The sequence below is a fragment of the Vitis vinifera genome, chromosome 4 (genome assembly GCF_030704535.1).
Source record: "Vitis vinifera cultivar Pinot Noir 40024 chromosome 4, ASM3070453v1".
Lineage (NCBI taxonomy): Eukaryota > Viridiplantae > Streptophyta > Magnoliopsida > Vitales > Vitaceae > Vitis > Vitis vinifera.
This window is the reverse complement of record NC_081808.1, coordinates 18733587-18761478: the sequence shown is the minus strand read 5'-3', so window position 1 is coordinate 18761478 and position 27892 is coordinate 18733587. Positions and strand designations below refer to the sequence as shown.

Here is a 27892-nt window from a genome sequence, read left to right as displayed (position 1 = left end):
TTGGATTCTTTGTTTTCATACTCACATGTATGTTGTTAAATATTTCATGGGCTAGTTGGAGTGTATGCACCTTAGGGCCCGTTTGGGAGTAATTCAATTTAAAAGCACTTCTCTTAATGGTGCTTCCATGAGAAACACATACAAGAATCATCATTAAAACATTTTAAAAAGTTTTTCAAACACTTCTCTGTTGGGAATTTGATTGGTATTGTTTTTTTTTTTTTTTTGGGTCTAAAAAAATGTTTTTGTTTGTGAAAAATATTATGGTACCAATTCCACATCATTCTAGACATGCTATCTTGAATTATTTAAATCTATGGTAAAACTTGGATTGTGACAAAGTATAAAATAATGAGATCAAAATATATGTATAGAAATAACTTGAGAGTTAAGGATTTATCCATAATATTTATTTATGATGTGGAAAAATGTCGTTTTGCCATTTTGGATTTACCCTTTGTTTATAAATAATAAAAAAATGACAATGCAACACATTTTCTATTCACAAATTTAATTTCTATAAATACGGTTTAAATTATTTTTAAATTTTCAAGGAAATTGTAAAAATAGTGAAGGCATTTAAACGACGTCGTTTTGAGTACACCAGACGGGCACCCGCCTCCTCTCCTATATTATTATCCATACAAAGTCTACAAAGACGAGAAGAAGGCTATTCAGTCTTCACTCTCCACAGAGCCACCATGATTGCAATGCAAATCCTCCAAAACAGCCTGAGACCCATTTGGTGCGCAGCACCCGACACTTCCCACAAGCCCCATAGGCACCCACCACTGCATCTCCCACTCTCTTCTTCCCTCTCTCATCACCATTTTCTCTCCGCCCCTTCACGGTTTTCTCCCCATGGTGAGTATTTTTTCAAAATTTCCGACCTTTTATCTGTTTCTATGCATGTTTTTCAACCGGATATGCTTTTCTTTGATTCCCCTCTTGCAGGAAATTTCTGGATTTTGTTTAATTCACATGGAGTTTTAATGGGTTTTTTTGTTGTTTCATATATTGTTTGGTAATCGTTGTAATAATCCATGTGTGGATATGTTAACTGGGTGTATTTTCTCCAGGAGTGGGGTTGCTTTTTCTTGAATATTTTTCCCTGGAGATTTTTGGATTTTCTTTACTTCTTCTAGGAGTTTATTTGGTGTTTTTGTGTGCTTGTTTTTGTTTGGTAATTTTTGGAGTGACCCATTGTGTGTGTGTGTGTGTAATTCGACTGTAATTTCGTTAAGATTTTAAGCAGGAGATTTGTGGGGTTGTGTAATTTGTCTTGAATTTTAGTGGGTTTCTTCTTCTTTTTTTCATGGTTTTTTTTTAATTTTTTTAATTCTTTAATTATTCAAATTCAGTTTCTCCTCTGTTTTCATGTACTCTTAAAAAAAGATAATATGAACGGAGGGGTTCAATTCATGAGCACTGTCTGTGCAGGAATGTGATCTACATGAAGATTATTCATGTCTTGAAGTGAATTTATCAAAGTGTAAGCAGTTGATTTAAGTTTCTCATTGTGTTTTTTGATTTATTGGATTTGACAGTTTTATTTGCATCGCCTGAGAGCCAACTAGATATGGAGGTTACAACAGAAACCAGCAGCGAATGGGCAATGCAAGGTGTGTTGTAAGTAATTGGATTCAAGGCAATTTTTGCTAAGTTGATAGTAAAAATAGAGATTATTGGATGGTGTAACCACTTTTAGTTGTGCATTTCCACTGATATCTAGAGTGGATAGTTTTTCAGACGTGTTTGGGGGAAGAATTTCTCATCCTTCTTTGTATTCACCTGTTCATGGTAGGAAAAATGTTTGTTTCTGATAAAAAAAAAGATTGAACCTAAATTCCCGAGTCTCAAATTCATATAAATAACTTAACAATAAAAGCAAGAGTTTAACTTCCACAGAATTGGAATTCCAAATCAGGTCCAACCATGAGTAGAAAAATGCAACCTTAGCAGAAAATGGTGGAAGATTAGGGGAAAAGAGGTTCATCATTCTGAAACTGAGATTAATTCATAATTTGTGTCAGTACATTCATAAGGTTCTTGAGATAACTGACAGTCAAATATCAACAGACTGACAAAAATAAACAAGGCTCCTGTTGATTTTACAGTTGTTCATTGCCTCTCCTGAAGGAACCATGATAGTTCACTGCCATAGATTCTGAGCAGTGCTTCTGAAATTATGAGATTTGTAATTGAATTGTGGGGAAGATTACCTAGATGTTGTGCCTGAAACATACAGAGGACAAACTCTTCTGTTATGCATCATGTCAGAGATTTAAAATGTTGGTTGGATTTGAATGTCTGAATCTGATTATGACTGCATTAGTATTAACCCATGACTTAATCTAGCATGTTTGAGGCAGTACTTCTCTCATGTCCATGAGGGTCTGCAGTAACTCAGAGTGAGCTCAGAAACTTTTTTTATTCAACATTCCTCTTGCTTCTATAACTGTTCAGTAGGCATCTCAAACATATATGATATAACCAATTCTCAAAACTTGGAGTGTCAATGTGATGTAAAGCCACTGGAATTGAGGTTGCAGGGTGTCTGAAGTAGCTTTCTAATCAAATGTATGATCAACCAATTGGTTACAATTTGTGATGGTTCTGGTATTGCTGACAGACTTTTATACCTTAAGAAGAGACGTAGAAGCTATTTCAGAACGTGCTGAAGAGATTAGAGCCTCTGCTGGTTTACAGCAATTAGAAGAAGAACTTGCAGCTCTGGAGATGAAAGCAGCAGATAGCTCCTTCTGGGATGACCGTGCTAAAGCTCAAGAAACCCTTCTGGCGCTAACTGATGTCAAAGACAAAATAAAACTGCTTACAGATTTCAAAACGCAGGTCAGACTCCCGTTCCTTTTTGTTTTCTGGTTTTCTCTTCCTCCATTTTTCCCTCTTTGCATTTTCTGGTTTTTCTTTTATTATGTGAATTACACTTCTTGTATAATTTCAAATACTAGATTTTCAATTGATTGAAGTTCATTATTCTAGGTGTGTAAGTTATCTATGGAACCAATCATCGTATAAAGGCTTAAAAGAGGACTCACTATTAAAAGGATTTATTTTAGCAACTGGGTATAAACCAGGGTCCAAGCCACACTGAGCAGGGTGGTTACAAGTTTAACGACAGGAATATTCTTCCCCATTTTTCAAGTCAGATGGGGTTGAGAAAAATTGCCACTCCTGCTCTGTAAAAGCATATGATGATCCTCACATGGTTTTTAGAGCCTATTGGTGCAGTTAGACTTTTAAGATCTTTTATTTTTATTTTTTCCTTAACACAAATTTTTTTTTTTGATAGGAAACGACAACGGAATATATGATAAAAAGAAGGTACAATTAGAAGGATGAGAAATCCTCCCACCAAAGAAAAACAAGACTACAAGAATCAAATATAAGAAATACAACGAGAGAATAAGCAAACGGTCTATTTACACACCGCTAACCAATCAAGTTGTAACATGTTAAGAGGTATCCCTTTAAAAACCTTAGAACAAAAAGCCCATAGAGAAGCCAAAAAACGAATAGAATCCCAAAGAAACCCTGAATTCCTTGCTTTATCCTAAAAAATCCTTGCATTTCTTTCCTGCCACACCACCCACATTAACGCGATGCACGCGTCTTGCCATAACACAACCCCTCTCTTAGAAGAACCGAAACCATTAAAATTAGTAAAAAAACATGTCAGAGATGCTCCTTGGGGAAACCCAATCCATCTTTGCTAACTGAAATAATCTGTGCCACAACCCCTTGGTCAACAAGCAATGGAGGAAAAGGTGATCTACTGTTTCTCCATGCTTCATGCACAACTTACATATGTTGGGACTAAGTGCTTTGTGGGGTCTTCTCAATTGTAGCAAGTCATTAGTATTAAGCTTCTTGTGCGCCACCAACCAGACAAAGGACTTGACTTTGAAAGGGACTTGAGAATTCCAGACAAACTTAGTAGGGAACACTGGAGGCGACTCGGAATATTGGGATAAGGCCAGAAAGAAAGATTTGATTGTGAAAAGACCTGAAGGAGATATGGACCAGGATCTCTTATCTGGAACCGAAGGAGATATGTGTAGACGATCAAGAGACCGCATGAGGCTTTCTAAATCTTCTATCTCAGAATCAGTAAGATTTCGGCGAAAATTGAAATTCCAAGAGAAAGGACGGGAATACCCGAGAATTGATGAAATAGGAGCATTTTTATCCGTGACTACGCTAAGTAATCTTGGATATTGGGTTCCCAAAGGTTGATCCCCCCACCACAAGTCATCCCAGAACCGAATTCTATCCCCGTCCCCTACCACAAACCGAGTAAACTTGGAAAACTCTTGGAAGACAAGTGCAATGGCCTTCCAAGGACAACGATGAGACCATCTAACATTATTGTTGACATCCCAGCCATTGGAGTGTGATCCATAAATGCTTAAGATAACCTGATGCCATAGAGCTGAACCCTCCCTAGGATACCTCCACAACCACTTCCCTAAAAGAGCGACATTCCTCATAGAAATCTTTCCAAAACCCAAACCCTCTCTCGACTTCGGCTTGCACACAATGTCACAATTAACCAAATGGTCTCTTTTTCCTTCCCCTACGCCTGACCATAAAAATTCTCTTTGCATTCTCTCAATTTTTGCTGCCACTGAGGCGGGAATCTTAAACAGGGAGAGAAAGTAACATGGCATATGGGTTAGACAAGATTGAATGAGTGTTATCCTACCTCCAAAAGATAAATACGCCTTCTGCCACCCATCTAATCTCCTTGATATCCTCTCAATCACAGGATTCCAAAAGCCACTTGCCTTAGGATTCCCTCCTAGAGGAAGACCTAGATATAGTATAGGCCACCCAGAAGCCTTGCAGTCAAGCATCTCGGCCAGTCTAGAAAGGTGATTCTGTTCAAGATTAATGCCAAAGATGTTGCTTTTGTCAAGATTAACTTTTAAACCGGAAATATGTCCAAACACTAGCAGAACACTCTTAAGCGTCATCATATCCTCTTCTCGAGTACTGGAAAAGAAAATGGTATCATCTGCAAATTGTAAATGGGATACCCTTGTTCTGTTCCTGCCCACCCTGAAGCCCTCCAAGACGTTTCTCTCCTCAGCTTTCAATAACATCCTACTCAATACATCTGCCACTATAGTGAACAAAAAAGGTGATAAAGGGTCGTCTTGTCTTAAACCTCTAGATGCCTTAACCCACCCTTTCGCATTACCGTTCACTAGGACTGCATAAGAAACCGAGGACAAGCAACCTCTCATCCATTTCCTCCATTTAAGACTAAACCCTTTCATCTCCAACACATGATCCAAAAAATCCCAACTTACATGATCATAGGCCTTTTCAAAGTCAATTTTGAATACAACTCCTTCCTCCCATGTTCTTCTTTTTTCATCCACTATCTCGTTGGCTATGAGAACTGCATCCAAAATTTGTCTCCCTTGCACGAAGGCTCCTTGAGTGGAATGAATGGTCTCGTGAAGTACCCCTCTTAGACGCCCTGCTAACACTTTGGCTATTATCTTGTAAAGACTAGTGATCAAGCTAATGGGTCTAAAGTCTGAGATTCTCCTTGACATGCTTTTTTTGGGTAACAAGACTATAAAGGAAGCGTTGGTACTCTGATTGATAATTCCGCTCCTATGGAATTCTGCAAACACTCTCACTAGATCCTCCTTTATCACATCCTAACAATCTTGAAACACTGCAATGGTAAAGCCATCTGGCCCAGGAGCCTTATCCCTATCCATCTGAAAAATGGTCTTATAAATCTCTTCTTCAGTAAAGGGGGATTCCAACCTGGACACACTCTCACCATCAATAGGGGACCAATCTAAGCCTTCCACTCTCCACGATTCTCCAGAAGGACTCGCGTAAAGCTTTTCGAAATACCTTAAGATCTCCTCTTTTATATTCTCTGGATTATTCAACATTAGGTCACTTTCATTCTCCAACTCCTTGATAAATTTCCTATTTCGCCTGCCATTGGCCACTTTATGAAAAAATTTTGAGTTGCAATCCCCTTCTTTTACCCATTTCACCCTAGCTTTTTGTCTCCAATGTATTTCTTCTCTCAAAATCAACTCCTCTAGCTCCCCTTTACTTAAAGCTCTTTGGACTAAAAGTTCATGGGATAGTCCCCCTTCTTGCTCCAAGGAATCAAAGTTAGCTAAAACAGCTAATATATCTTTTTTCTTTTTACTTAGCTCTCCAAAAGAAGTCTTATTCCACTTTTTCAATTTGGCTTTAACGAACTGTAATTTCCTCATGAACTTGTGCCCTTCCCACCCATTTCCTTAAAACTCACTCCACCATCTTCCAAAATTCTCCTTAAAACTAGAATGTTGCAACCACATATTCTCAAACCTGAAAGGCGTTGGTCCCCACTTGAATGGATTAGTTTCCAAAACAATCGGCCAATGATCTGAAGTCCATCTTGGCAGTACTCCTTGAAGACTTTGAGGAAATACTTGTTCCCACTCATTTGAGTACAAGAAGCGATCTAATCTCTTGCATACTGGATTCTCTTGCATGTTTGACCAAGTATATGATGCGCTCCTTAAAGGTGAATCTATCAATTCGCAATCTCTTATGAATTCATCAAAATCCTTCATGCATGGGGTTAATCTAGACCTCCCAATTTTTCTGAACTTCTCCTTATAACATTAAAGTCGCCGCCCACACACCAACGCGGATGAGAGAGCCCAGCAATGTCTGAAAGCTCCACCCAAAAATCCTTCCTAAGAACTGAGTTGTTTGGACCATAAACTGCAGATAGCCACAAAGATTCGCATCCGTCCATCGCGAACTTGATTGAGACCGAAAAAGAGCCTAACACTACCTCCTCCCTACGCAACTTTTTAGAGTCCCAAATGATCAAAATCCCACCCGAAGCCCCACTCGCCAGAAGGGCTGCCCATTCCTTATTTCTGGCTGACCAAACACTACCCACAAGCCTTCTGTCACACTCCTCCTTTTTAGTTTCTTGAATCATCACTACATCCGGCTTTTCTGAACTCAGAAAATTCTTGACCACCCTTCTCTTTTTCTTAGAACCCAAACCCCTAGTATTCCAACTGATTATCTTCATGTGAAACACTCTGACCCTGATCCCGAACCAAATCCAATTGGTCTCACAATCCTGTAGAGCATCTGCTCTTCCTCCTGGAATACACCTTGATATCCAGAGACTTTAAAACCTCACATACTTTTGCCATTTTCCTGGGGGATAGTCCTTCTATTTGGAACTCTCCCTTAGGAGAGCCCGCAATGCCACCCAGGTTAACTGCAGCCTTACTGGAAGCTGAGAGAGGGTTGACACTCTCACACATCTGGTTGGGACAAGCAGGCTGGATCACCTCCATTTCTGAATTAGGGATATCAACAGTAATTTGACCCTTAAAAGCATCGTTGGCTTTTTTGAAAAAAAATTCGGAATTTACTCGGTTTTCCATAGGAGCCAAGGATTGAGAAGCTGAAACGAGAAGCAAGGGAGTAGAAGGACTCAGAATGGAGACGGAAGGGTTCAAGAGGGAATTAGTGAGGCCACTAGAAGAGGGAATATATTGCTGGGTAGACTGAAAAAGAGAAGGCGTTACCTCCAGAGATTCCGCAACCATCGAACCACAATTCCCCAACAAGTTAGGCCCTTTACCTCTGGTTACTGGCGAAGAAGGCATACCCATGACTGCTGAGCCTCGAGGATCAGACTCCACTCGACCCAAAAATCCTTCCATATCTTCGTCAGATGAAGCATTGTTCGAAATCTCTTCCTTTCTCGGCGCCGAAGCCCTTTCCCCTAAATTCTTCTTGCGGGGCCTTGGAAATCGAGGAGAAAAAAGAGAGCTTGCACTTAAACCTCTTTTCGCCTGAGATTCGGCACCTGAATCTTCTGCCCTTGAGTCCCCTTCGCTATCCACCTTGGTCTTTCCGCGCGAAATGGGCTCGCTGCTACACCGGATTCCCCGTCGTTGCTCTGAGCTTGGGGGAAAGAAGGTTGACCACATCTTCCTTGAACTGTGCAGCACCTTCTTCTTCGCTAGCCTGCTCGACTGGACCTCGAGGGGTCCGGGGTCTGGTTTCCCTTTTTCGATTGCAGAAGAAGAGTCTTCTTCCTTGCGTAACGACGTCCCAGTCTCAAATGGAGTGAGCCCTTCTGGACTTAGGCCCAACCCCATTGGGCCTTTAAGCTTGCAGCCCGTTATAACTGCACTTAGCCCAGGCCTTGCCAGCGACTGGGCCTTCCTCTCACAGGCCCGACAGCCCACATCGGTAATAGCTTCGTCTTCTCCGGCCCACTCTCCTCCTGTTGCTTCGATCCCGTCCATCCCATCTGTTTTCAAACAAGACTGTGATGGGAGTTGGTAGCCCTTGTCACACTTGCCGGCTGAGGTAATCATAGCCTTACCCTTTTCTCCCTCCTTCCTTTGTCTGTTGTCTTCCCCGACACAACATCTCCCTCCCGCCGTTGATCTTCCACTCTCCCCTCGTTTTCCTCCATCTGTCCCCGAATGAGAAGCGCCAGCCACCCGAGTCGACTCACCTTTTTCGCCACCTCTCCTTCCTTCTTCGTCTCCGACCACTACGACAACGACCGTAAACACCCAATCCCCATCAGACACTTCTAACAAAGCTGGAAGGATTGCCTTATCCCTCATTGCGATCTTTAACCTCGCCCTGCTGAGATCGAATAGCTTCAACGTGCGCCAATCGATTTCATTTACTGTCCCCCATTGCTCCACAATCTTCTTCAGGTGTACCTCCGACCATAGGTGAAATGGCAGCCCCCGTAACTCGATCCAGCCTTCTCTAAACTTCCCGTCTATTTCCGCGTTCTCCTTCGGCGACCATCTTCGCAACTGGATGATGTTCCTTTCCCCAACCTTTATCTTCCTCAAATCATGGAGAAATATGGCTTCCTCAATTGTTTCAACGAAGAATACTCCATTTCTAGCTGAAATGGGTACAACCGTTACAACGCCTTTCTTCCCTAAGCTTCTCGCCACTGATCTTCCAACCTCAGCCCAATTCTCCCTGTCAGACTTGCTTTCACACACCACAACACGCGCCCATCTCCCAATTGGAACTAGACCACCTCCTCTTGGTCCTTCATCACTGACTACCTTCGCATATGATCTGTGCATCGATCCCTCATAATTGTGAGGCCAGCTTTCCCCTCTTATATTCCTTCCTTTTTCTAATACATTCGGATAATGGGCCACCAACAAAGAAGATAACGCATGTTTTATATTCTCCCAACCTCTGCCCTTGTCGCCCTCAGGAATGATTAGAACAGAAGGCTTTCTGTTGGTAACATACTCCGAGATCCTAATGAACCTTCCATGGTTGTTGAAGCCAACTTCCATCAGATGCACCCTGCATTTTCCTCTGAATTTTTTGTTGAAACCCATATGACTCTTCAAAGCTAAGGCTTTCGTCAAATAATCAACCAACCACTCAACTGCTTCCTTTTCAAAACCTAATGCAAAAACAGAGCCTCTACTTATCTCTGTTATCGAGCACCATTCGCCTCCTTGCTTGCCTTCCAACCTAATCAAGAAAGTCTTCCTCTCAACCAATACCTTCAACATCTTCCTATAAAGTATCCTATAATCCCCTCAAAGCAGCTTTCTCAATCTTAGAAAACAGAGAGAATCCAGAGCCATTCAAGCAACCTCCCATCCCTTAACACAAATATAAGATCTTTTAGAGCGTAGAAAGTGGAATTCGTGTTTTTTTTCTGGATATGTTACATTTTACATGCTACCCCTGATGCAGGTTGAAGATGCTGAAACTATAGTTAAGCTTACTGAAGAGATGGACTCCATAGATACTGGGCTCCTTGAAGAGGCAGCCAACATCATTAAAGAATTGAACAAGGCATTGGATCGGTTTGAGTTGACTCAATTACTCTCTGGTCCCTATGACAAAGAAGGCGCTGTTATCTCTATCACTGCTGGTGCCGGAGGCACTGATGCGCAGGTAAATATTTTAACTACAAAATAATAATATTGAACTTGTTTCTTTTTCTTACCATGATGTACATGTTACTTTTCTTCCCCACTACCATGGACCATGCACTTAGATGGGGGCCAGGATCTACCTTCCACAGTTAGAATATCGCTGTGGTCTATAGTCTGCCCAATGGATGCCTAAGTGGATGTTTGAGAAAAAAACATAGTCTCTGGTTGGACACACTTCCTGTTTTCTGATTTTAAAAATAGAAAACAGGAAGTATGATTTTTGAATTCAAACATGGCAAACTGGTTGAGGTATTAAAACTGGGAGTCTCAAAGTTCAGTATATTTTTTAGGTAAGGCGGTAGATAAAGGCTTGTGCCTTCAGAACAATTGCACTACCAAAGAGTCTAGTGTTCTCCTTTTTCTGCTTGCTCCGACAGAAACCAGAGTAATCTTTGCTACAATTTTTTTCACCTTTTAGAGATTATTATGCTCCTTTTCTTTCTGCAGGATCCCAATAAAATTCAGAGTGAACTGTATAAGAATACCTCCCACTAATGGAGTCTTTGGATTAGGGTACTGATATTTTATGTTATCTTTGGTTAGAGGGAGCCATTGTGTCTGGTGGTTAATAATCCTTAGCCATCATTTCATAGGCAGCTAAGTAACTGGTTTGAATTTCTCTTGACCCAACTGGGTGTCCCTGATGATTAAATAAACCAAGATTTTAAGGAAACCCTATGTTTTATAATCCGCTTGCTAAGTCAGTGCATGTTCTTGACTCATGGTGCTTGCTCTGGCATCTTTGAGAACAAGAATCCACGATTTGACACTGCCCCCTCTACTCAATCCTGTATTGATCCATGACCAATCCTTCTCTGATTAAGATCTTTTGAGATGATTCTATAAGCTGATTCGCTTCTGGGATGTTGTTAAACCTCAACCTACATAATGCCAAGTTCATTCAATAGTGATCTCCTTGTTTTGTGTGAAAATCTTTGATTATTTCCAGTGCAGGACTGGGCTGACATGCTTCTCAGGATGTATGTGAGATGGGGAGAGAAGCAGCGGTATAAGACGAGAGTGGTTGAAAAATCCATGGGAGAAGAAGCAGGTATTAAGTCAGCTACCATTGAACTCGAAGGCCGTTATGCGTATGGATATTTGTCTGGAGAGAAAGGAACACATCGAATTGTGAGACAGTCTCCTTTCAACGCCAAAGGTCTTCGTCAGGTAACTCTACCACTTTCTGTTGAATTTTTCTTTCCTTTTTTCCTTGTTAAGAGAATCAAAACTATGGAATCAAAACCCTACTGGGAAATGATGAGATTACTGAAGTTTTGCACAAAAGCCTACTGGGAAATGACAAGATCGCTGAAGTTTTGAGCTGTTTTGAGCTATCACCTCAATTGTCATCCCCTAGAACCTCAGTCCATTTACTATTTTTTTCCTTGATCATGTTTTTAATATAGAATTGAAAAGAAACTGAAGAACAGTTCCTTGATTTCCAAGCATTTTCTTCTGGTTATTATAAAACAACCTTTGGTTCTCGTCAAGGGTATGGTCAAATCTCAATCACCACAGAAAGAGAGCCATAGACGACCAGCCAAGAACATTTTTTATTTATCTAGGCAATAACTCTTTTGCAAGTGCTTCCAGAGGCTCTCAGAGTAAATTCAAACAGAACAGTCTGCCTGGAACTTCTTGTTCTTGGTTTTGTACTGATAAAAGAAAGAAACTGATGATAAGAGTAAGCATTTTCTTCATGATTACATACACAGACAAGCTTTTCTGGGGTTGAAGTCATGCCTCTCCTTCCTGAGGAGTCGATGGATGTTGAAATACCAGAGGAAGACCTGGAAATCAGTTTTTCCCGGGCGGGTGGAAAAGGAGGTCAGAATGTGAACAAGGTGGAAACCGCCGTCCGAATAACCCATATCCCCACCGGAGTCACTGTTCGCTGCACAGGTCCTCCCATCTCACTACTTTTCTCTATTCTCTTTCAATGTAGAAAAGAAAATACACCCGGATTTCTCCTGGGAAAATTGTGCATGGACCTGGAACCCCAATTCAGTAGAATTTTGTGAAATCTGAATTTCGGGTTTTACCCAGAACTCACAGCATTTTGTCTGTTTGATGATTGGCAGAGGAGAGATCACAACTAGCAAACAAGATAAAGGCTCTAAGCCGGTTGAAAGCCAAACTACTGGTGATAGCAGAAGAACAAAGAGCGTCTGAAATCAAGCAGATAAGGGGAGATGCAGTGAAGGCAGAGTGGGGGCAGCAGATAAGAAACTATGTATTCCACCCCTACAAGCTTGTGAAGGATGTACGGACAGGGTACGAGACATCAGATATTACTTCAGTCATGGATGGTGAGTTAGAACCCTTCATCAAAGCTTACCTCAAGTTCAAATTCAGTATGACTCTGTCTAAACAAAACTGATGATGGCATTCTTAGCTTCTAAGATCTTGTAATCGAATACATCGACAGAATCTTGGATGTTGGTTTTTGGTCTGTTTAGCGCAGTTGTAACTTTTGGTGAAGAAAAGGTATTTTAATTCTTTTGATATAAGAAATAATATATAACATCTTAAAATTACTGTTTTACCTCTATTTTTATAGATTTTATAATTAATTTTTATTTATTATATAAATATTATTCTTCTTAATTTTATTATTTAACCAAAAAGAAAATTATTAACTGATATTCTTGTAAAATAAAATATAAAAAAATTACTTTAAAGTGTAATTGTATTATTGTTAATTTTTTTTTTCTATTCATATTTTCATTGTTATCAAATTTTAAAATGGAAACAAATAATCATTTTGATTCGGACATTTCTAAGTACATCTAAACATAATAATTAAAATTATCAAATTTAATCATCTTAAAGGAGAAATAGAAATAAAAACAAAATATTTTGGCGTATTTGATAATTGTTTTTTAAAACAGTTTAAAAAAATAGTTTTTAAGAATAGTTTTTGAAAATTGTTTTACAATATTTTGTAGAACAAAAGTCTGTTAAAATGTTTTTAACTTAATTTTAATATTTTAAAAATAATTTTTAGATATATTATTTTATTTTAATCATACTACATGTTTATATAAATATTTTAAAAATAACCTTTAAAAAATAAATGAAAACAGTAAAAAACAACTAAAAGATTTGATATTTTCCCCTAAAAAGATTCATCTTCTTCATGTTAATCATATCAAGGATGAACCCACATAATTTAGTTAAACTTTTTTAACCTTTTTACTTAATAATGGTATATATTTAAAAATTCTATATCATTAAAAAATTATATAAAATTATAAAAATAATAATAATAATAATAATAATAATATTGATAAGCTTAATTTATCTTTTACCTTATAAACATATTGTGATAAAAATTCAAACTTAAAAACAACTAAAAATATATAGAAATTTAGAGGTTTGAAAAGGTTAAATGATATATAAATTATAATTGTAAAAATACATTTAACAAGTTAGAATCATGCTCAAGAGTTATCCATGTCAATTCATATACAATTATTCTAACTCATTTATTAAAATGGATTATAAAATTCGTATTGTATTGTGTTATCCATATAATAAACCATTCGTATTTGTATCATAAAAAGATTATTTTAAGTAAATTTTCAATATTTCTTACTTTAAAAAGGCACGAGCCCAACACAAACCGTTACCACCTCTAAATTAGATTGAGAATTAAATCGCCCTACACAAACATATATCAGATAATTACACAAAATCATATATTAGGAGGAGAGTTAACCCGCCAATACCTAAGCTACCAACTCGCCTAAAAGCTTAATCTCGTAGGATTTAGTCCCATAATGCAAATTATTCTCCAACACAAACATCTCCTAATTCAAAGTGTTTCCGTAACTAAATGATCTACACACAAACAACTTCTAATTCAAAGTATTTGTGTAAGCCAGGAGGAAAAGAAACATCTAAGCATCAAGAAAGACAATTACTGTATAGTCTGTATTACCTCAACTTGAGAGATATTTTCAGATAAACCAAGCTGCAGTTTTAGGGAAAAATTACTGAGTATTACACCAAATTATAGAAGGGATTAAATTTGTTTTGAGTATTATACAGAACTATGAAGGGATTAGCATGTACTGGAGGAAGAAATCTGTGAGGATTGTTACAAGAAGAAAAATCATGCTGCCTTCTTTTTCCCAAAGAGTAATCCCAGTGAGTAAGTGCTGCCCTTTTGTTTAGCTGCTTCAACTCGATTCGCACCAACCTAGATGACATTTAAACTAATGAAGTTAGATCTCTCAAGAGTTGAGGAAAAGGGCCAGTTGCCATCGCTCAAAGTAGATGTATGGCACACGGAAATGGAAGGATCAAGTGAACTAATCATCCCATTACATCATGTTTTTTCTTTTCGGTAATTCCCTAGAAAAAGGCATTTCTACAAGAAAGAAGGAAACGATGTTGTTGGGGTGCAATAATGCCACTCTTAAGCTTAGGGATAATTCACCCAAATGACGGTGATATTGAATGTTATAAAAGGCTTAATCTACCCAATGCAATAAATAAACCAATGATCTAAGAATTAGTATCAAAGTCAAGGGTTGGGGGAGGGATTATTGGGGTGCAATAATGCAGCTCTTAAGCTTAGGGATAATTCACCCAAATGACGGTGATATTGAATGTTATAAAAGGCTTAATCTACCCAATGCAATAAATAAACCAATGAGATATCATGATAAGATTATCGTACAATAGTCATGCTTTTTATCTAGCATAGCTGATAGTGTGGGCATCGATAATACCTTGTCCATGAGCCAGAAGCCAATGGTTGGCATGTACTGCACCAAGTACATAACCGCTAGTACAGGCTGCAAATGTATAAAAAATGATGATGCTAGTTATGATATGCAATAGTTGAGAATGGAAAAACCATGAGAGAAACGTATTCATGTCAATCATAAAAACTCTCCAGAAAGAAGCTAATGAAGTAGCTAAAACATTGAGCCTTCTGTGGTACAGCAGAAATAAAGTGAGCATCTATCAGAAAAATGTTTTTATGATTTTTATGATTCAAATATAAAACTGAAACTCAAAACTACGGAAAGGTAATCATGAAACCTGTGACTATATAAAGTTTAGTTTACATCAAGTTATACTACTGATTAGGGATTAGGAAGAGGGACCGACATGTAGGGCCACTTGCTGGAGCTATAAGAAGAATGCCACAGTAGAAGCTCCATGGAATGCTCCAGTGGTTTGGTCGGTTTCAGTAACTGTTTGGGGATGCCAGTTGCTGCAGGCTTTGAGAAGGATATCTGCTCACTCTTTCGGAAAATGGAATCAAGGAAAGGACATGGGGTGAGGGTGTCGGGGAGAAAGAAAAAACCTCGTCTTCATCCCATTTTGAGAGGGAAATCCAAAAGCTAGAGTATTCGGTTAACTACAATAGCTCTCCATTCTCTTTTAGGGGGAAGGGAAGGGGTGCTGGGGATTGAGGAAAGGGGTTGCAATCGGACTGAGGAGGTTTCTGTGTTCAGAAGGGGTCTTCCGACCGTCCAACCGAGCTAAATCAGAAGAAGAGGGCTTTGAATCTTCCAAATTATGGGCAGAAGGAAATTCTACTATTGTGACATCATGGGTGTCTAAGTTGGGGAGAGGTTCTTGGAAGTACAACAAGTGGCTTCATCAAACTTTAGAGGTAGCTAGTAACTTGGGTTGTTTCTTTTCTTGGTCCTCATGTTTAGCTAATGATGTCCTTTTCAAATATTTTTTCCTTCTTTTTTATCATCTATAATATCCCACATCAGATAAGGAAAAATTTTGCTAACGATATATGTATGTATGAACTCCTTGTAAACTCATTTTAAAGTCGTAAAAGCTCTCTAAGTTCATAATAGATAATATCTACACAGTTAAAAGCGAGTTATTACAAATGATATCAAAGCTGATCTCTGACCTTAGTATAAGAGTTTGTTTGGCCTTGCGAGGAGTGTTTGTCTGTTTGACCCAACAATCCTATTGGATACAACGAGGATGTTGTATCTGCATGATTGGGGGGGTTATTGTGATTGTAATATCTCACATCAGATAAGGGAAAAAGTTCATAGTATTGTATATGTATGAACTCCTTTTAACCTTGTAGACGCATTTTGAAGTCATGAGAGTTAAAGCAGACAATATCTACATGGTTGGGAGCGAGCTATTACAAATGGTATCAAAGTCAATCCCCGACCCCAATGTGGGTCTTTGTTTGTTTGACCCTTTAAGGGGTGTCTGTCTGTTTGACACTGCAATACTATGGAACATAATGAGGACGTTGCGTTTGTATGAGAGGTAATTGTGATATCCCACATTAGATAAGGAAAAAAATTCTTAGTGTTATATATGTATAGACTCCTCTTAACCTTTTATATGCATTTTAAAGTCATAAGGGCCATTTGAACTTAAAACGGATAATATCCACATTGTATAGAGGAAAAAGTCCATAACATTTTATATGCATAAGCCCCTCTTAACCTTGTTAAAGCATTTCAAAGTCATGAGTGCTCTTTGGGTTTAGAGCGAACAATATTTACATAGTTGAGAGCAAGTCATTACAAATGTATCAGAGTCGATCCTTGAACTTGATGTGGAAGTTTGTTTGACCCCTCAATCCATTTGTTTTGCCTCATAATCTTGTGGGACATAACGAACACGTTTTGTCTACTTTTTAAGAGGATGAGAAGGAGGAGAGGTGATTGTGATATCCCACATTGAATAGGGGAAAAAGTTCCTAACACTTTGTATGTATGAACTTCTCTTAACTTTGTAGACGTGTTTTAAAGTCATGAGGGCTTATTAGCCCTGAGCGAATAATATTTACACGATTGAGAGTGGATAGTTACAAATGATATCAAACCCTAGTTTGGGAGTTTGTTTAACCTTGTAATCCTGTGGGACACAACAAGGACATGTCTGCAACTCCTCTTAATATATTCGAAAATTAGAGTGCACGGTCAATTGCAGGTGGGCTCAAGGGGGCTTCCATGACCGGGGGTTATCCTGTGGGTGCTTCTTGGGGGATCCTTTCCTGTTGTTAGACCTCCTATTAGGGTTTTTTTAGCTTTTCTGAGATGGTTTGCTATTAGGGTGGTTTATGGTTTGTTTTCTTTTTTCCTTTCTTCGCTTGCCTTATGGCCTTATCTATATACTCTATGTTGTACTTTTTTACGCCTTTTTGCAAGCGCCTTTAATATATTCTCCTATTTACCTATCAAAAAAAAAAAATCTTCTCTTAACCTTATAAAGGCATTTTAAAGCCACAAGGGCCCTTAGCCCAGAATGGACAATATCTAGATGGTCGAGAGCAAGTTGTTACATCATCTTTAGTATCTTTGGAAGAAGTTGTTCATCCTTTGCTTGTACTTAAAAATTCATATCATTAAATTGTTTGTTTCTAAATTTATTTATTTTTTTAAAAAAAAAAGGATGTTAGAATACGATATACATAGTGAACCCAAATTCTAATAGTTTAAACTCTTAGGAAAGTTTGTAGCTTAAGATAGTATCAAAGCTTTGCTTTATCTATCTATTTATTTGTGATCACCAATTTATGATTTATTTATTTGTTTGTTTTCCCATATGCAATGATCACAAATTCGTCTGTCTCTCCACATGCGGTATGGACTACAATGTTAGAGCATGATATACATTGTAGGCCTAAATCCTAACAGTTTAAGCGTTATTCTACCACGTTATCCTCACTGATCATCATAGCTGCGACCATCCAGGTTTATAGCCTACCATTTTTTGTTATTTTAGAAAGATTTTTTATCCACTTGTGTAAATTAATCCACAAAAGGAAGTTTTTAGATTCAATAGAAATACCTGACACGATATCCAAACTTCTTTTAGACCATGGGTTGCAGCAATAATAGTCAGCTCTGCACACCTCTCTGATGACACACGCCTCTGTCAAAAGAATCAAATGAAATCAAGGTGAGAAAGAGAAACTTAAATCCTCCAGTAGATACCATGGTCACTTCTCAAAAGCCTTCTCAACAATTAAGTAAATATCTCAGAATGTAATCAAAGAGTTTTCAACTGAAGAAGAAAAAGATAAAAATATTAATATTAATATCAAAATCACCAAATGACACATTTGACATCATGGCTAAAACATGTTTTCCTTCTGTTTTCCTCAATTTTCTTGGCAATAAAACAAAGCATTAGCAAAAATTTAAGTCGAGATTGGAGTCAAAATGATATCCATCTCCTACACATGATTAGAAAATCAATGATCAGATACAAAATAGGGCAGAGTGCATAGACCTCAATAATATAGAAGAGTTAAAATAAATTTGAGTGCTTGCCTATCATCAATAAACAAATAAATAGGAAAACTCAATATACTCCTTTTTCGGTCAAATGATGTTTTTGAGGTAGATGCCCAAAAGATTATCATAAATTGTTACAGCATTGGTAAAGCATAGGGCCACTTATTTGTTTTCCAAGGGGAACAAGTAATCGGCATTTTGGAACTAGGATGCCTTCTAAGATTCGTCATTCATTGAATTGTCTGAGTTTGTGACACCTAATAATTATACAATAATATAAGAAATTTGCATTAATTTGTATATTTGGCCTACAGGGTTTTGGAGTTCCATGACGTGTCTACATTATTAAGCTCCACTTCCTTGGCTCAGCCTCTTTCTTGTGTGGAGTAACTAAACCTAAGAAAGTAATAAGGCTCCTTCCACAATTTGTTTTTCTTACCATAAATACACTGTCATTTGATAAAAGTTCAAACAGCACAGATTCAACCACTAAATTTTGGAGCATCTAATAAACATTAGTGCTAAGTCCTAATGTCATGGTCACATAGAACCACATTGACTTATTTTCTTATCTGTCTAGTTCTGTAGTTCATCAGCTCGAAAATGTGAATATTATATTTTTAATAACAGATAGAGGACATAATCTATACTACTATTAAAAAACATGATAGCCGAAAATTATTCAGTGGACAGAAGAACGCTATAAAATGATGAAAATCAAAACAAAAATTAATAGTTGGACAAGCGTACCCTGCAAAGTGATGAAAATAAAAAATAAGCAGGATTCCCCAAAGATATAAAAAAATAAAATAGAAAACAAAATTAGCATGTATGAGAATAGCTGTCTAAGGTTTGTTTTTGTCTTCCAATCCTCTCTCTTCTACTAATCTCAATCAAAGTTCACTACAATCAATCAACTATTGTCGATACAACCAATTTGAGCTTTATCAAATGTCATTTTCATTCACTAACAGATTTGATTTCTGAAGGGGTCAATAGACATATAAGATACACACACACATGTATTATCCATGCTCAATAGAGGTGGCCCTTTACTTTGCTAATCATTGGAGTCCAAGAAATGATAAGGGCATATTTATCCCTCTTGAGTCTCGATCAGCAAATCAGGATGTGACAATGCTGGCCAAGCTCCATCACATTCTTTTGTAAGGGATTTTAACCTTGGTACTTCTTTTTTGCTGTTTAATGAAGCCCTGTTTAAAAATGAATATATGATGTGGGCATATTCATGATTTTATGATTACATAAAGTCCTTTAGTTAAGCATAGTTTTATATGGTCAGTTTTTCACTTAACATGTGTCTGATTTTTAGCATGAGACCAAACCACAACATCTAACCAGAAAAGCAGTAAGAAATGGAGCAAATGGAAACATCACAGTAGGTTTATGTGGTTCTGCAGTGACCCATGTTTATGGAGGAGAGAAGAATAGAGATTTCAAAGTTCTCAACTTGATATCTCAACCCGCACTCCAATTTTTAGTCACATTCTGACTCTATATAGAGGAAAAAAATTGTGCAAAACTCCTTAGAAGCCCTTTACTAGTTTGGTAATGCTCTGGCAGCCATGACAACAAAGACAGGGTATAAGTGTACTGTATAACCCTAATGAACTATAACAAAATAAATGATCTAACACAACAGTAATTCAAAAGGAAAAGCACATGGCATCAATAATATGAGGTTTAGAAAAAGGTAAAATTGCCTAGATGTGCAGTCCATAATTGGATCATAATTAAAGCAGATATTTTTAGAACTTTAGGATACATCTTTAATTTAGTCATTAAGACGCAAGGCAATGAATTTCATCCCATTAGCGCTCTTACAACTTAAAGCTAAGGAAAACAGAGTTATGGATGGGGACATGTTCATGAAGTTCTACTGAAAAACAAGGCTCAAATAAAATAATTATTAACCTCAAAAATAATTCAATAGATAGCAACAAAAAATTATTGCTTAGCTGGAAGTTACTAAATGTCTGATGGAAAGTTAGCAGATTTGACTATCTAGCACTTGATATTTCACGAAGGGAGAAAAAAGGTAAAGAAAATCCAATTCGTGATATCCATCCTTTTCATTTAAATATATGTCAAATATAATAATAATAATAATAATAATAATTAGAAAAAATTAAAAAACAATAATTTAAATAAATAAAAAAAAACACTAAGCTTTACCTCAGTGCTTGCTTTAGAACCATTTGATGTCTCTATTGGTCCAGGACAGACAACAGTCACCTTAATTCCTTTTTGACAGAGCTGTGATCAAAATAGGTGGACTTACACCATAAGCAAGAGAAGAAACTTTTTCTGGATTAGAACATACCAGGATCAAACAGGAGGAAATCCATGAACTTTAAATTAATTACATACTTTGAATAACTGAAACCACAAAACCTATAGAGTTGCAGCCTTTAAAATTTATGATTTGGATCCTTAGGATCCAAAACAAGGTACATTTCAAAATTGGCCATTCAGAAAAATGCATTTCTTCCCTAATTTTGCAAGGGTAGCACATCAAGAGACAAATAAAAATGGGAAAATAAAGAATGCTTCTACATGGTTGATGTGAGTTCACATCTAACAGCCATCCAATGAGAAATACAATTTGAAGATAAATTTTACCAATCATTTTCCATTACAAAGACCATTTCAAAATTAAAACCCTCTGCTTCGCATTCTAATTTCAATCTAAAATAAGCCTACCCCATCAGTTTTGGCAAGAGGCATACCTTATAATTGTGCCCTTGTCATATACCATTTCAATCCATGATCAAGGAACATCCTTTGAGCTCCACGATATATATTTTATTTTATTTTTCATTCAGTAAGGTGGAAAATTACAGTACTTGTATTTGATTTATTTCTCATCCTTTGAACACCTTCTTCTTGAATCAAATTATTCCTTGCCGACATGTTCATTGGCTTTTGTTGCATATGACGAAATCATCTAAAACTCCATTTGATGCTCATCTCCCACAAATGCATTCATTTCTTATTCTATTTTTCTTGTTTTATCACTCATCCATCTTGGCATCCTTATGTCAGGATACTGATTTTTTTATATTTGTTTTTAACAGCTCAAAATTCTTGCCCATAGCAAGTCTTATGGCTGTCTTGGAAAATTTTCCTTCTAACTTAATGGGTGTTTGAGGATCAATCAACACTCGAAAAGCATTTCTCAGCTACAACCATTCTGTTCTAATCCTATATGAAAGGTTCTATTCAATCTCCAGGATGAATGATAGACTTTAGATAATGAAATCAATCACTTCTGGGTGTTTTCTGAGCACTACTTGAAATACTCCCTCTCCTATTCCCCTAGTTTTACTAAAGTTGCATATGTCTTAATTATCCTAAAGTTTCCCTCCATAGTTTTAAATTTTAATTCAGAATTAGTAATTTCTCTGGTCCTGCCAACTAAAATTATTTTATTAGCAAGCAGCACAATTGGACCTTGTCCTGAATACGCAAAATTAGTTTATCTGTTACCAATACTAAAAGGCTAGGACCTGTTGTGGGCAAGTGACTAGTATTGACGCCAATTCTTCTGAACTAGTTACTGCTCCATCACACATGACCTTAATAAAATATATCTACATGGCTACTTTTCTGTTTTCTTAAACCCACCACACTTACTAAGGAACTGGTGATATGCATTTTTTTTTAGTCAATAAAGATTACCTAAAGGTCTTCCTTCTCTCTAGACCTTTCCATTAACTGCCTATGTAAGCAGCTTTCATAAAGTGTCCCCAGCATAAAACCAGACTGGTTTTATGATACACACATTTCATCTCCAAATCATTGTTCAACAATCTCTACCATGGTTACATAGTATGGCTTAGAAGTTTGGTTCCAAGGTACTTTCTGCAACTTGGAGGTCTCCTTTATTCTAATGTATAGCTATGGCAGTGTTTTTCCTCCCTTCACCTGCCATTTTTTCCTAATTTTTATAATTTTTTTAAATGAGTTAGTATAACCCCATCATCCCCAAACACTTTCAAACCTCCACAAGGATACAATCAGGTGTTACAACCTTTTTCCATTCTCACCCTTTCAAAGGAGCATCATTAACTTCCAATCTCTTGATTTTCAAAAGTATCAATACATTTTCTACCTTGGCAAAACTATTTGGCTCTGGACTTTGTTGTTTTAAGTGATTCTTACTAAATTTCTTGTAGAAATAACTATTCTAGCATCCTTCCAGGGAAAGAAAACTATCATAAACAGATTTGGTACAAGCAAACCAAGATGTCTATAGGACAAGTTATTACATATAACAAATTGCAATGACAAAATGAATTTACAAATGAAGCAATTTGTAGTCCTCTGTTTCTATGTGCAATCTTGCTAAATTATATTAATGCTTAACGATTCACAGTGGTACAGATAACTTCATTGTCAGCAGGTTGAAGCAACTGTGGGTGAAAATCTATCTTTACCAAATCTTGACAATTTTTTTCTAATGAGTCCCATCTAACAAAGTCGAGATAGATTGGTTGGTTCAGGGAACTCACTAGCCTGGAAACCTATCCCTTTTATTTTCAAATGATGGCATTTGGAAAGTATTCCTACATAAGGATGTCTCGTCCTTCTTGATCTTTTTAATTAATAGAAAAGATCTATGTGTTTCTCACCAGGGGGGTGTTTTTCCTACATAATGAAGCAGTGAGTCAATCTTTGCTACAATGTAATTAGTTTATGGCCAATGCGCATGTCTTGATTTTCCCCTCAAGAAAGAAGTTATAAAATACCTCAGAACGCAAGGTGTGGAAGTATCCATTTAGAGCATATTTAGAAGCAGAGTACACAGCCTGTCCCGGTGCAGGTGTCTTTCCTGCAGCACTGCTCATCTGCAAATAAAATTTAATCGCAAATCCCAAACTCATGTTAGAGAATAGCCAACCAAAAAAAACAAACTTCTTTTGGATCAGTAACATAATTGAATTTAATAGTTTAGTAAAACAGGAAAAGATTCAAGAAATGATCAAGGTCCATTGGAGCTATCCAAAATATTTCTATAATGACATTAGTGAACCCAAAGCAAATTACATTTTCGTGTCAATAAATAATTATAAATGCCCGAACATACCACAACAAAATGACCCCTCCCTCGCTTCAGCATGAAAGGTGCGAGCAACTGTGTAAGAGAGATCGTTCCAATAACATTCACATTGAGAGTAGCCTACTTGCAAAACATAGAAAAAAAAAATGTGACCGCTTTTGCAGGATGGTGAGAGCAGCTCAAGAGAAACAAACTAAACAATCTTTGAAGCACTTGCATAAGTATATCCTAGTGGCTAGACCTGACTTGTGACTATAAACAGACAACACATGGCCCACTAGCTTGTGGCAGCCTATAATTGTCACAAAGTCAGACTAGGTCTAACCATCAGTGCTACAAAAGGATTTCCCTTATGTGATACCTTAAGGCTTTCCTCAGTTACATCCACAGCTGATGCTTTCTGCCCAGAAAAAGAAAGGAAACCAACAATAGATGGTTAACTCAAAATGCAGCTTGATTAAGTCAGCAGTAGTGCCACAACATTGCAAGTTCTATCATGTTGTATTATTCAAATACTGAAATTTCCAACTTTCAATTAGTAGCAATTATTACAGTTTTCAATGCATTTTACCAACCAATCAATCCACACCCTAGTTCTTTAGATTCAAGCCTTTTAGTATTACACTCTCACTTGAACTGGAAAGAAGCTACCCTATCATTCATTACCAGTTTTGTATATGGTTGGTTGGGTTATGTTAGGTGTTTTGCGTCCTGTTGGATGACCTTTACTTATGGGGCACTAAGGCTTTTGGTTTTGGAGGCAAGATGACCTAGAATTTGAAGAAGCATCAGGCATTTGTTTGGTTGAGAATAGATTTAAAGCTCCTTCATTTGAGTGGATCTTGATATAGGATCTTTTCAAGAGGATCGGCAAGAGGATGCTAAATGATGACTGGGAGGTTACTCCTCACAGCTAGCTGAAATCTTTCCCTCTCCTTTATAAGTTTGTTTTAGGGTTCTTTGACAAGTAGGCTGACAGAACCATCAATAATGAGGTGAATATCAAGCTGGTGATCTGGCAAACTTGCAGGAAGAGCAAGGGAACTGAGGGAAACATAACTATTGATGTCCTATCAACACTCTGATATCTAGAAACTGCCCCTTGCATCATAAACCTCCATGTCCTTTATTGTTTAGAAGACAATATGCCAGTCTGAAAGTCTTTAGCACCCAAATGCCAGTAAAAACACAGAATCATCCAAATGTTTGAAGATCATCACAATGACATTTAACATTGTTATTGAAGACGCTGCCTGGTGTTTTCTAGAGATTCTACAATTCCAGGATAGAAAATAAAGTTAGCTGATATTCTTTTTGCTTGTCAAAGTGTTATGCATTATTTTTTTTCCTTGATTAAAAGGGAGCTTTGTCTTATATATGTGCATGTGTGAATTTGTGAATCTGATGCTTATAGATGTACATACACATCTCAATCAGTCTGATTTTCAAACAATTCCTTCACTTACAGGGCGCTCGTAAGCCGCATTATGAATCATATAATCAACACCAGCCCCTGAAAAGAATGATTCCGCTTTCTCCACAGCCTCCCTGAGAGAATCCTCACCACCTGCCAAATCCAGAGGCAAAATCTCCACCTCCCCAGGTGCATGCTTCCCTACAATACACACCCATGTGGCTTCAACAGACAAATCGACCAAAACAGCTAAAGAAACAACTCCTTGTTGAACAATATACATACAACCCATGTTTTTTCAAGCAATAGTCAATCAAACATATCAAGAAAACAACTTATTAAACCCTAACATACACAACCATGTTGTTTCAAGACAGCATCAATTCAAAAGAGCCAAAAAAAAAAACCACTTCTTGTTTAACACTATACCTCTGAGCTGCTGCTTAACTCGCTCCAATTCGACCTCATTTCGCGCTGAAAGAATCAATTTCGCCCCCAAACCCGCAAGTTGCTTGGCAAGAACCTCCCCTGAAACAATTAAATAACAATTTCAAGACTGGCTGTTTCGAGAAAAATCATCCACAAATTCATTAAATACCAGCACAAAAAACAGCTGAATTTTCAGGATATCGAAAGAAACAACAGAAAATACCGATTCCGCGGCTGGCACCAGTGATCCAAACGACCTTGTCCTCGATTTCTTGGCGCTTGGGGTGCCTCTTGGAGAGCAGTGTGAAATCGCCTGAAGAATAAAAAATAAGAGAAAATTAGAGACACCCAGATGAGATTATCGAGTGTAGAGACAGAGAAGGAGATTCAGGGAAGTGGGTTTGGAATGAATACCATCTGCAGTGGCGAATCTGAAGAGGAGGGTGGCGGTGAAAGCAAGAAATAATATGGAAATGATGAGCATTTTTTCAGTTACTAGATGTCAACTGAAAGGTGGGGATGTATATGTAGTTAACAATGAATTTTAGTTTGGAAATTAAATTCTAAAAATAAATATTTGCTTAGAAACTGGTTTTTATAACAATTTTATATTCTCTATAACAAAAAACAAAAAAAACACGTTTGACAATCAAATAACATCTTTTTATAAAGATTTATTGAATAGCTAGTGAGACAAATGTATTGGCAGATTGGAGGTTGATCATGTCCATCAATTCTTCTCGTATTGGAATGTCATAGCACTTGGGTGAATCATCTATAAGAATAAGGGAGAATTGTGTTTTGGGTCCAGTTGAGCCTAAAAATTGACATTTGGTCCATATAAATTTCATAATTGATGGAAATGATATAAGATATTAAAAAACCAATATATTCTTCAAATTTCTATATATTACCTTTTAAGGATATAAAATAGTAGTAAACTAATTGTATAAGGGTGTACAAGACTATTATTTGTGAAAGATTTTAAGTGATTCTGAAAAACTTGTTTGTTTATTTCCCCTAACCGATGATAAATGACATTCCTTACATACATTGATTAAGCATACATTCATCTCATGTATCTAAATTGTATATGGTAATTTGAATAGATACCTTACTTATGATGATTGTAAAACAAAATTATACAACAATTTTTCTTTCTTTTTTTAAACCAAACCTATGCAAACATGGTTAACCGACCTATTGTCAGATATTCATGAAATGATGTATGAAATTTGAGTTATTGTACAAGGGTATTACATTAACCGTATAAAGACAAATTTACTAATTGTACAAGGGTGTACAAGACTACTTTTTGTTAAGGATTTCAAGTGATTTTGAAAAACTTTCCCATTTTTTTCCACTCAAAGAACTCAAATTCTCTCACTCAATAATTGTTTCGAATTTTATTTTTAAATTTCTTCATCAAAACTTTGTAATTGCATATTTTGTTTTTGTAGTTCTAGCAATGTTCTTTCTTTCCACTTTTTTTTTTTTTTTTTTGTGAAATTTTATCCAAATGAATCTATATTTAAATTATAATCATTTTATCAAATTTTTTACTAAAATTATCTTTAATTCTTTTAATATATTTATACTCATTTATTTAAAAAATGAAAAAGTAATTTTTTTTTTAAAACATGTTCATTACCTTTCAAGTAAAAAATTAGATAAGTTTGAAAGTCAATAAAAAAATTTAAATACCACTTTCAATAATTTTTAGATAAAATTTTATATAATATATTTTATTTGAAATTTAATTTCTAAAGTTTAACTAAAAAATTGTATTGACAATTTTCTTGTTGTGAGTTAAAATACTTTGCATTAGTCTATCTAGATAAGAAAAATTATTAATATAATATTAGAACTTCATATCTTAGTTATATTTTTTTTAATAAATTTATCTTTTTAAAAATTTTAAAATGAAAACATTAAAAATCTAAAAGGATATATATATATATATAATAAAGTGAAGTGATAGTCAATTTTTAAAATTTTTAAAATATGGTTAATGTAAAAATATAAAAAATAATTAAAAATAAGAGAAAAATATAAATGTAAAGGTAATATAAATTTAAAATAAAAAATGAAAATTAAACTAAAAGATAATACAAAAAGATAAAAAATATTTGGATGAAAAATCCTAAAATTTTATCATTGCTTATTGTGAAACCAAGGTTTGGTTAATCTTGATTTTGATGATAATAAAATAAGGTTTAAAACTAATGATCATATTTCAAGTGTGATTAGGCAAGACGATTTCCAAAGTGGCAATCACAAAGACAAATCAAGCCAATGAGAAATCATGAAAAAGAAGCCCACCTCAAAGAGAAGAGTTTTTCAAGACCAAAGCTTCATAAGATCTCTTTGTAAGGTTGTTGGTGCACTAGGACTTTCATGCATTTCATTATTTATTTATGTACCAAAATCATCTAAGAGTAATATTGTTTTAATTATCTTAAGAATTGGATGATTTCATGTTTTCAACTAAAATCTTGTATTAAATGTTTTTCAAACTTGTGTTAAAAGGTTTTAAGTTGAAAAAGGTTGGGTGTTGACCCAAAAAATGGCTCAACCGGTTCAACCGGTCGACCAGTTGTGCTTGTCCGGTCGAGGACCGGTCGAGGGAGGCCAAAAAGTTTCTCTCTCTCCCAGTGACCTTCTTTTTCCTGTCAAGGTT

General features: G+C 36.5%; 2 protein-coding genes across 2 annotated transcripts; one reads left to right on the top strand and one right to left on the bottom strand.

Annotated features, from left to right (window-relative positions):
• The first annotated feature begins 615 nt into the window (after positions 1–615).
• On the top strand, positions 616–12579 carry LOC100265078 (peptide chain release factor PrfB1, chloroplastic). The gene is made up of 7 exons (XM_002276001.5): positions 616–864; positions 1548–1622; positions 2633–2853; positions 9787–9990; positions 10986–11201; positions 11750–11936; positions 12116–12579. The coding sequence occupies exons 1-7, from the start codon at positions 702–704 to the stop codon at positions 12412–12414; spliced, it is 1365 nt and encodes a 454-aa protein (XP_002276037.1). The 5' UTR covers positions 616–701; the 3' UTR covers positions 12415–12579.
• Positions 12580–13943: 1364 nt separating this feature from the next.
• LOC100247868 (uncharacterized) lies at positions 13944–25953 on the bottom strand. Its single transcript, XM_002276237.5, has 11 exons — positions 25627–25953; positions 25436–25525; positions 25213–25311; positions 24836–24984; positions 23731–23769; positions 23397–23489; positions 23059–23157; positions 20483–20563; positions 17838–17921; positions 14774–14839; positions 13944–14238 (listed from the first exon to the last, which is right to left on the bottom strand). The coding sequence occupies exons 1-11, from the start codon at positions 25694–25696 to the stop codon at positions 14152–14154; spliced, it is 957 nt and encodes a 318-aa protein (XP_002276273.1). The 5' UTR covers positions 25697–25953; the 3' UTR covers positions 13944–14151.
• Between the last annotated feature and the right edge of the window lie 1939 nt (positions 25954–27892).

What these genes read in the sequence shown, in the direction of transcription:
- LOC100265078 (XM_002276001.5), top strand. Translation starts at nt 702, where the DNA reads ATGATTGCAATGCAAATCCTCCAAAACAGCCTGAGACCCATTTGGTGC. An exon ending in ACGCCAAAGGTCTTCGTCAG is followed by an intron (nt 11,202 to 11,749) that starts GTAACTCTACCA and finishes TTACATACACAG; the next exon opens with ACAAGCTTTTCTGGGGTTGA. An exon ending in AGTCACTGTTCGCTGCACAG is followed by an intron (nt 11,937 to 12,115) that starts GTCCTCCCATCT and finishes GATGATTGGCAG; the next exon opens with AGGAGAGATCACAACTAGCA.
- LOC100247868 (XM_002276237.5), bottom strand. Translation starts at nt 25,696, where the DNA reads ATGCTCATCATTTCCATATTATTTCTTGCTTTCACCGCCACCCTCCTC. An exon ending in TAACTGAGGAAAGCCTTAAG is followed by an intron (nt 23,490 to 23,730) that starts GTATCACATAAG and finishes TTTTGCAAGTAG; the next exon opens with GCTACTCTCAATGTGAATGT. An exon ending in AAGTTTGGATATCGTGTCAG is followed by an intron (nt 14,840 to 17,837) that starts GTATTTCTATTG and finishes ATACATTTGCAG; the next exon opens with CCTGTACTAGCGGTTATGTA.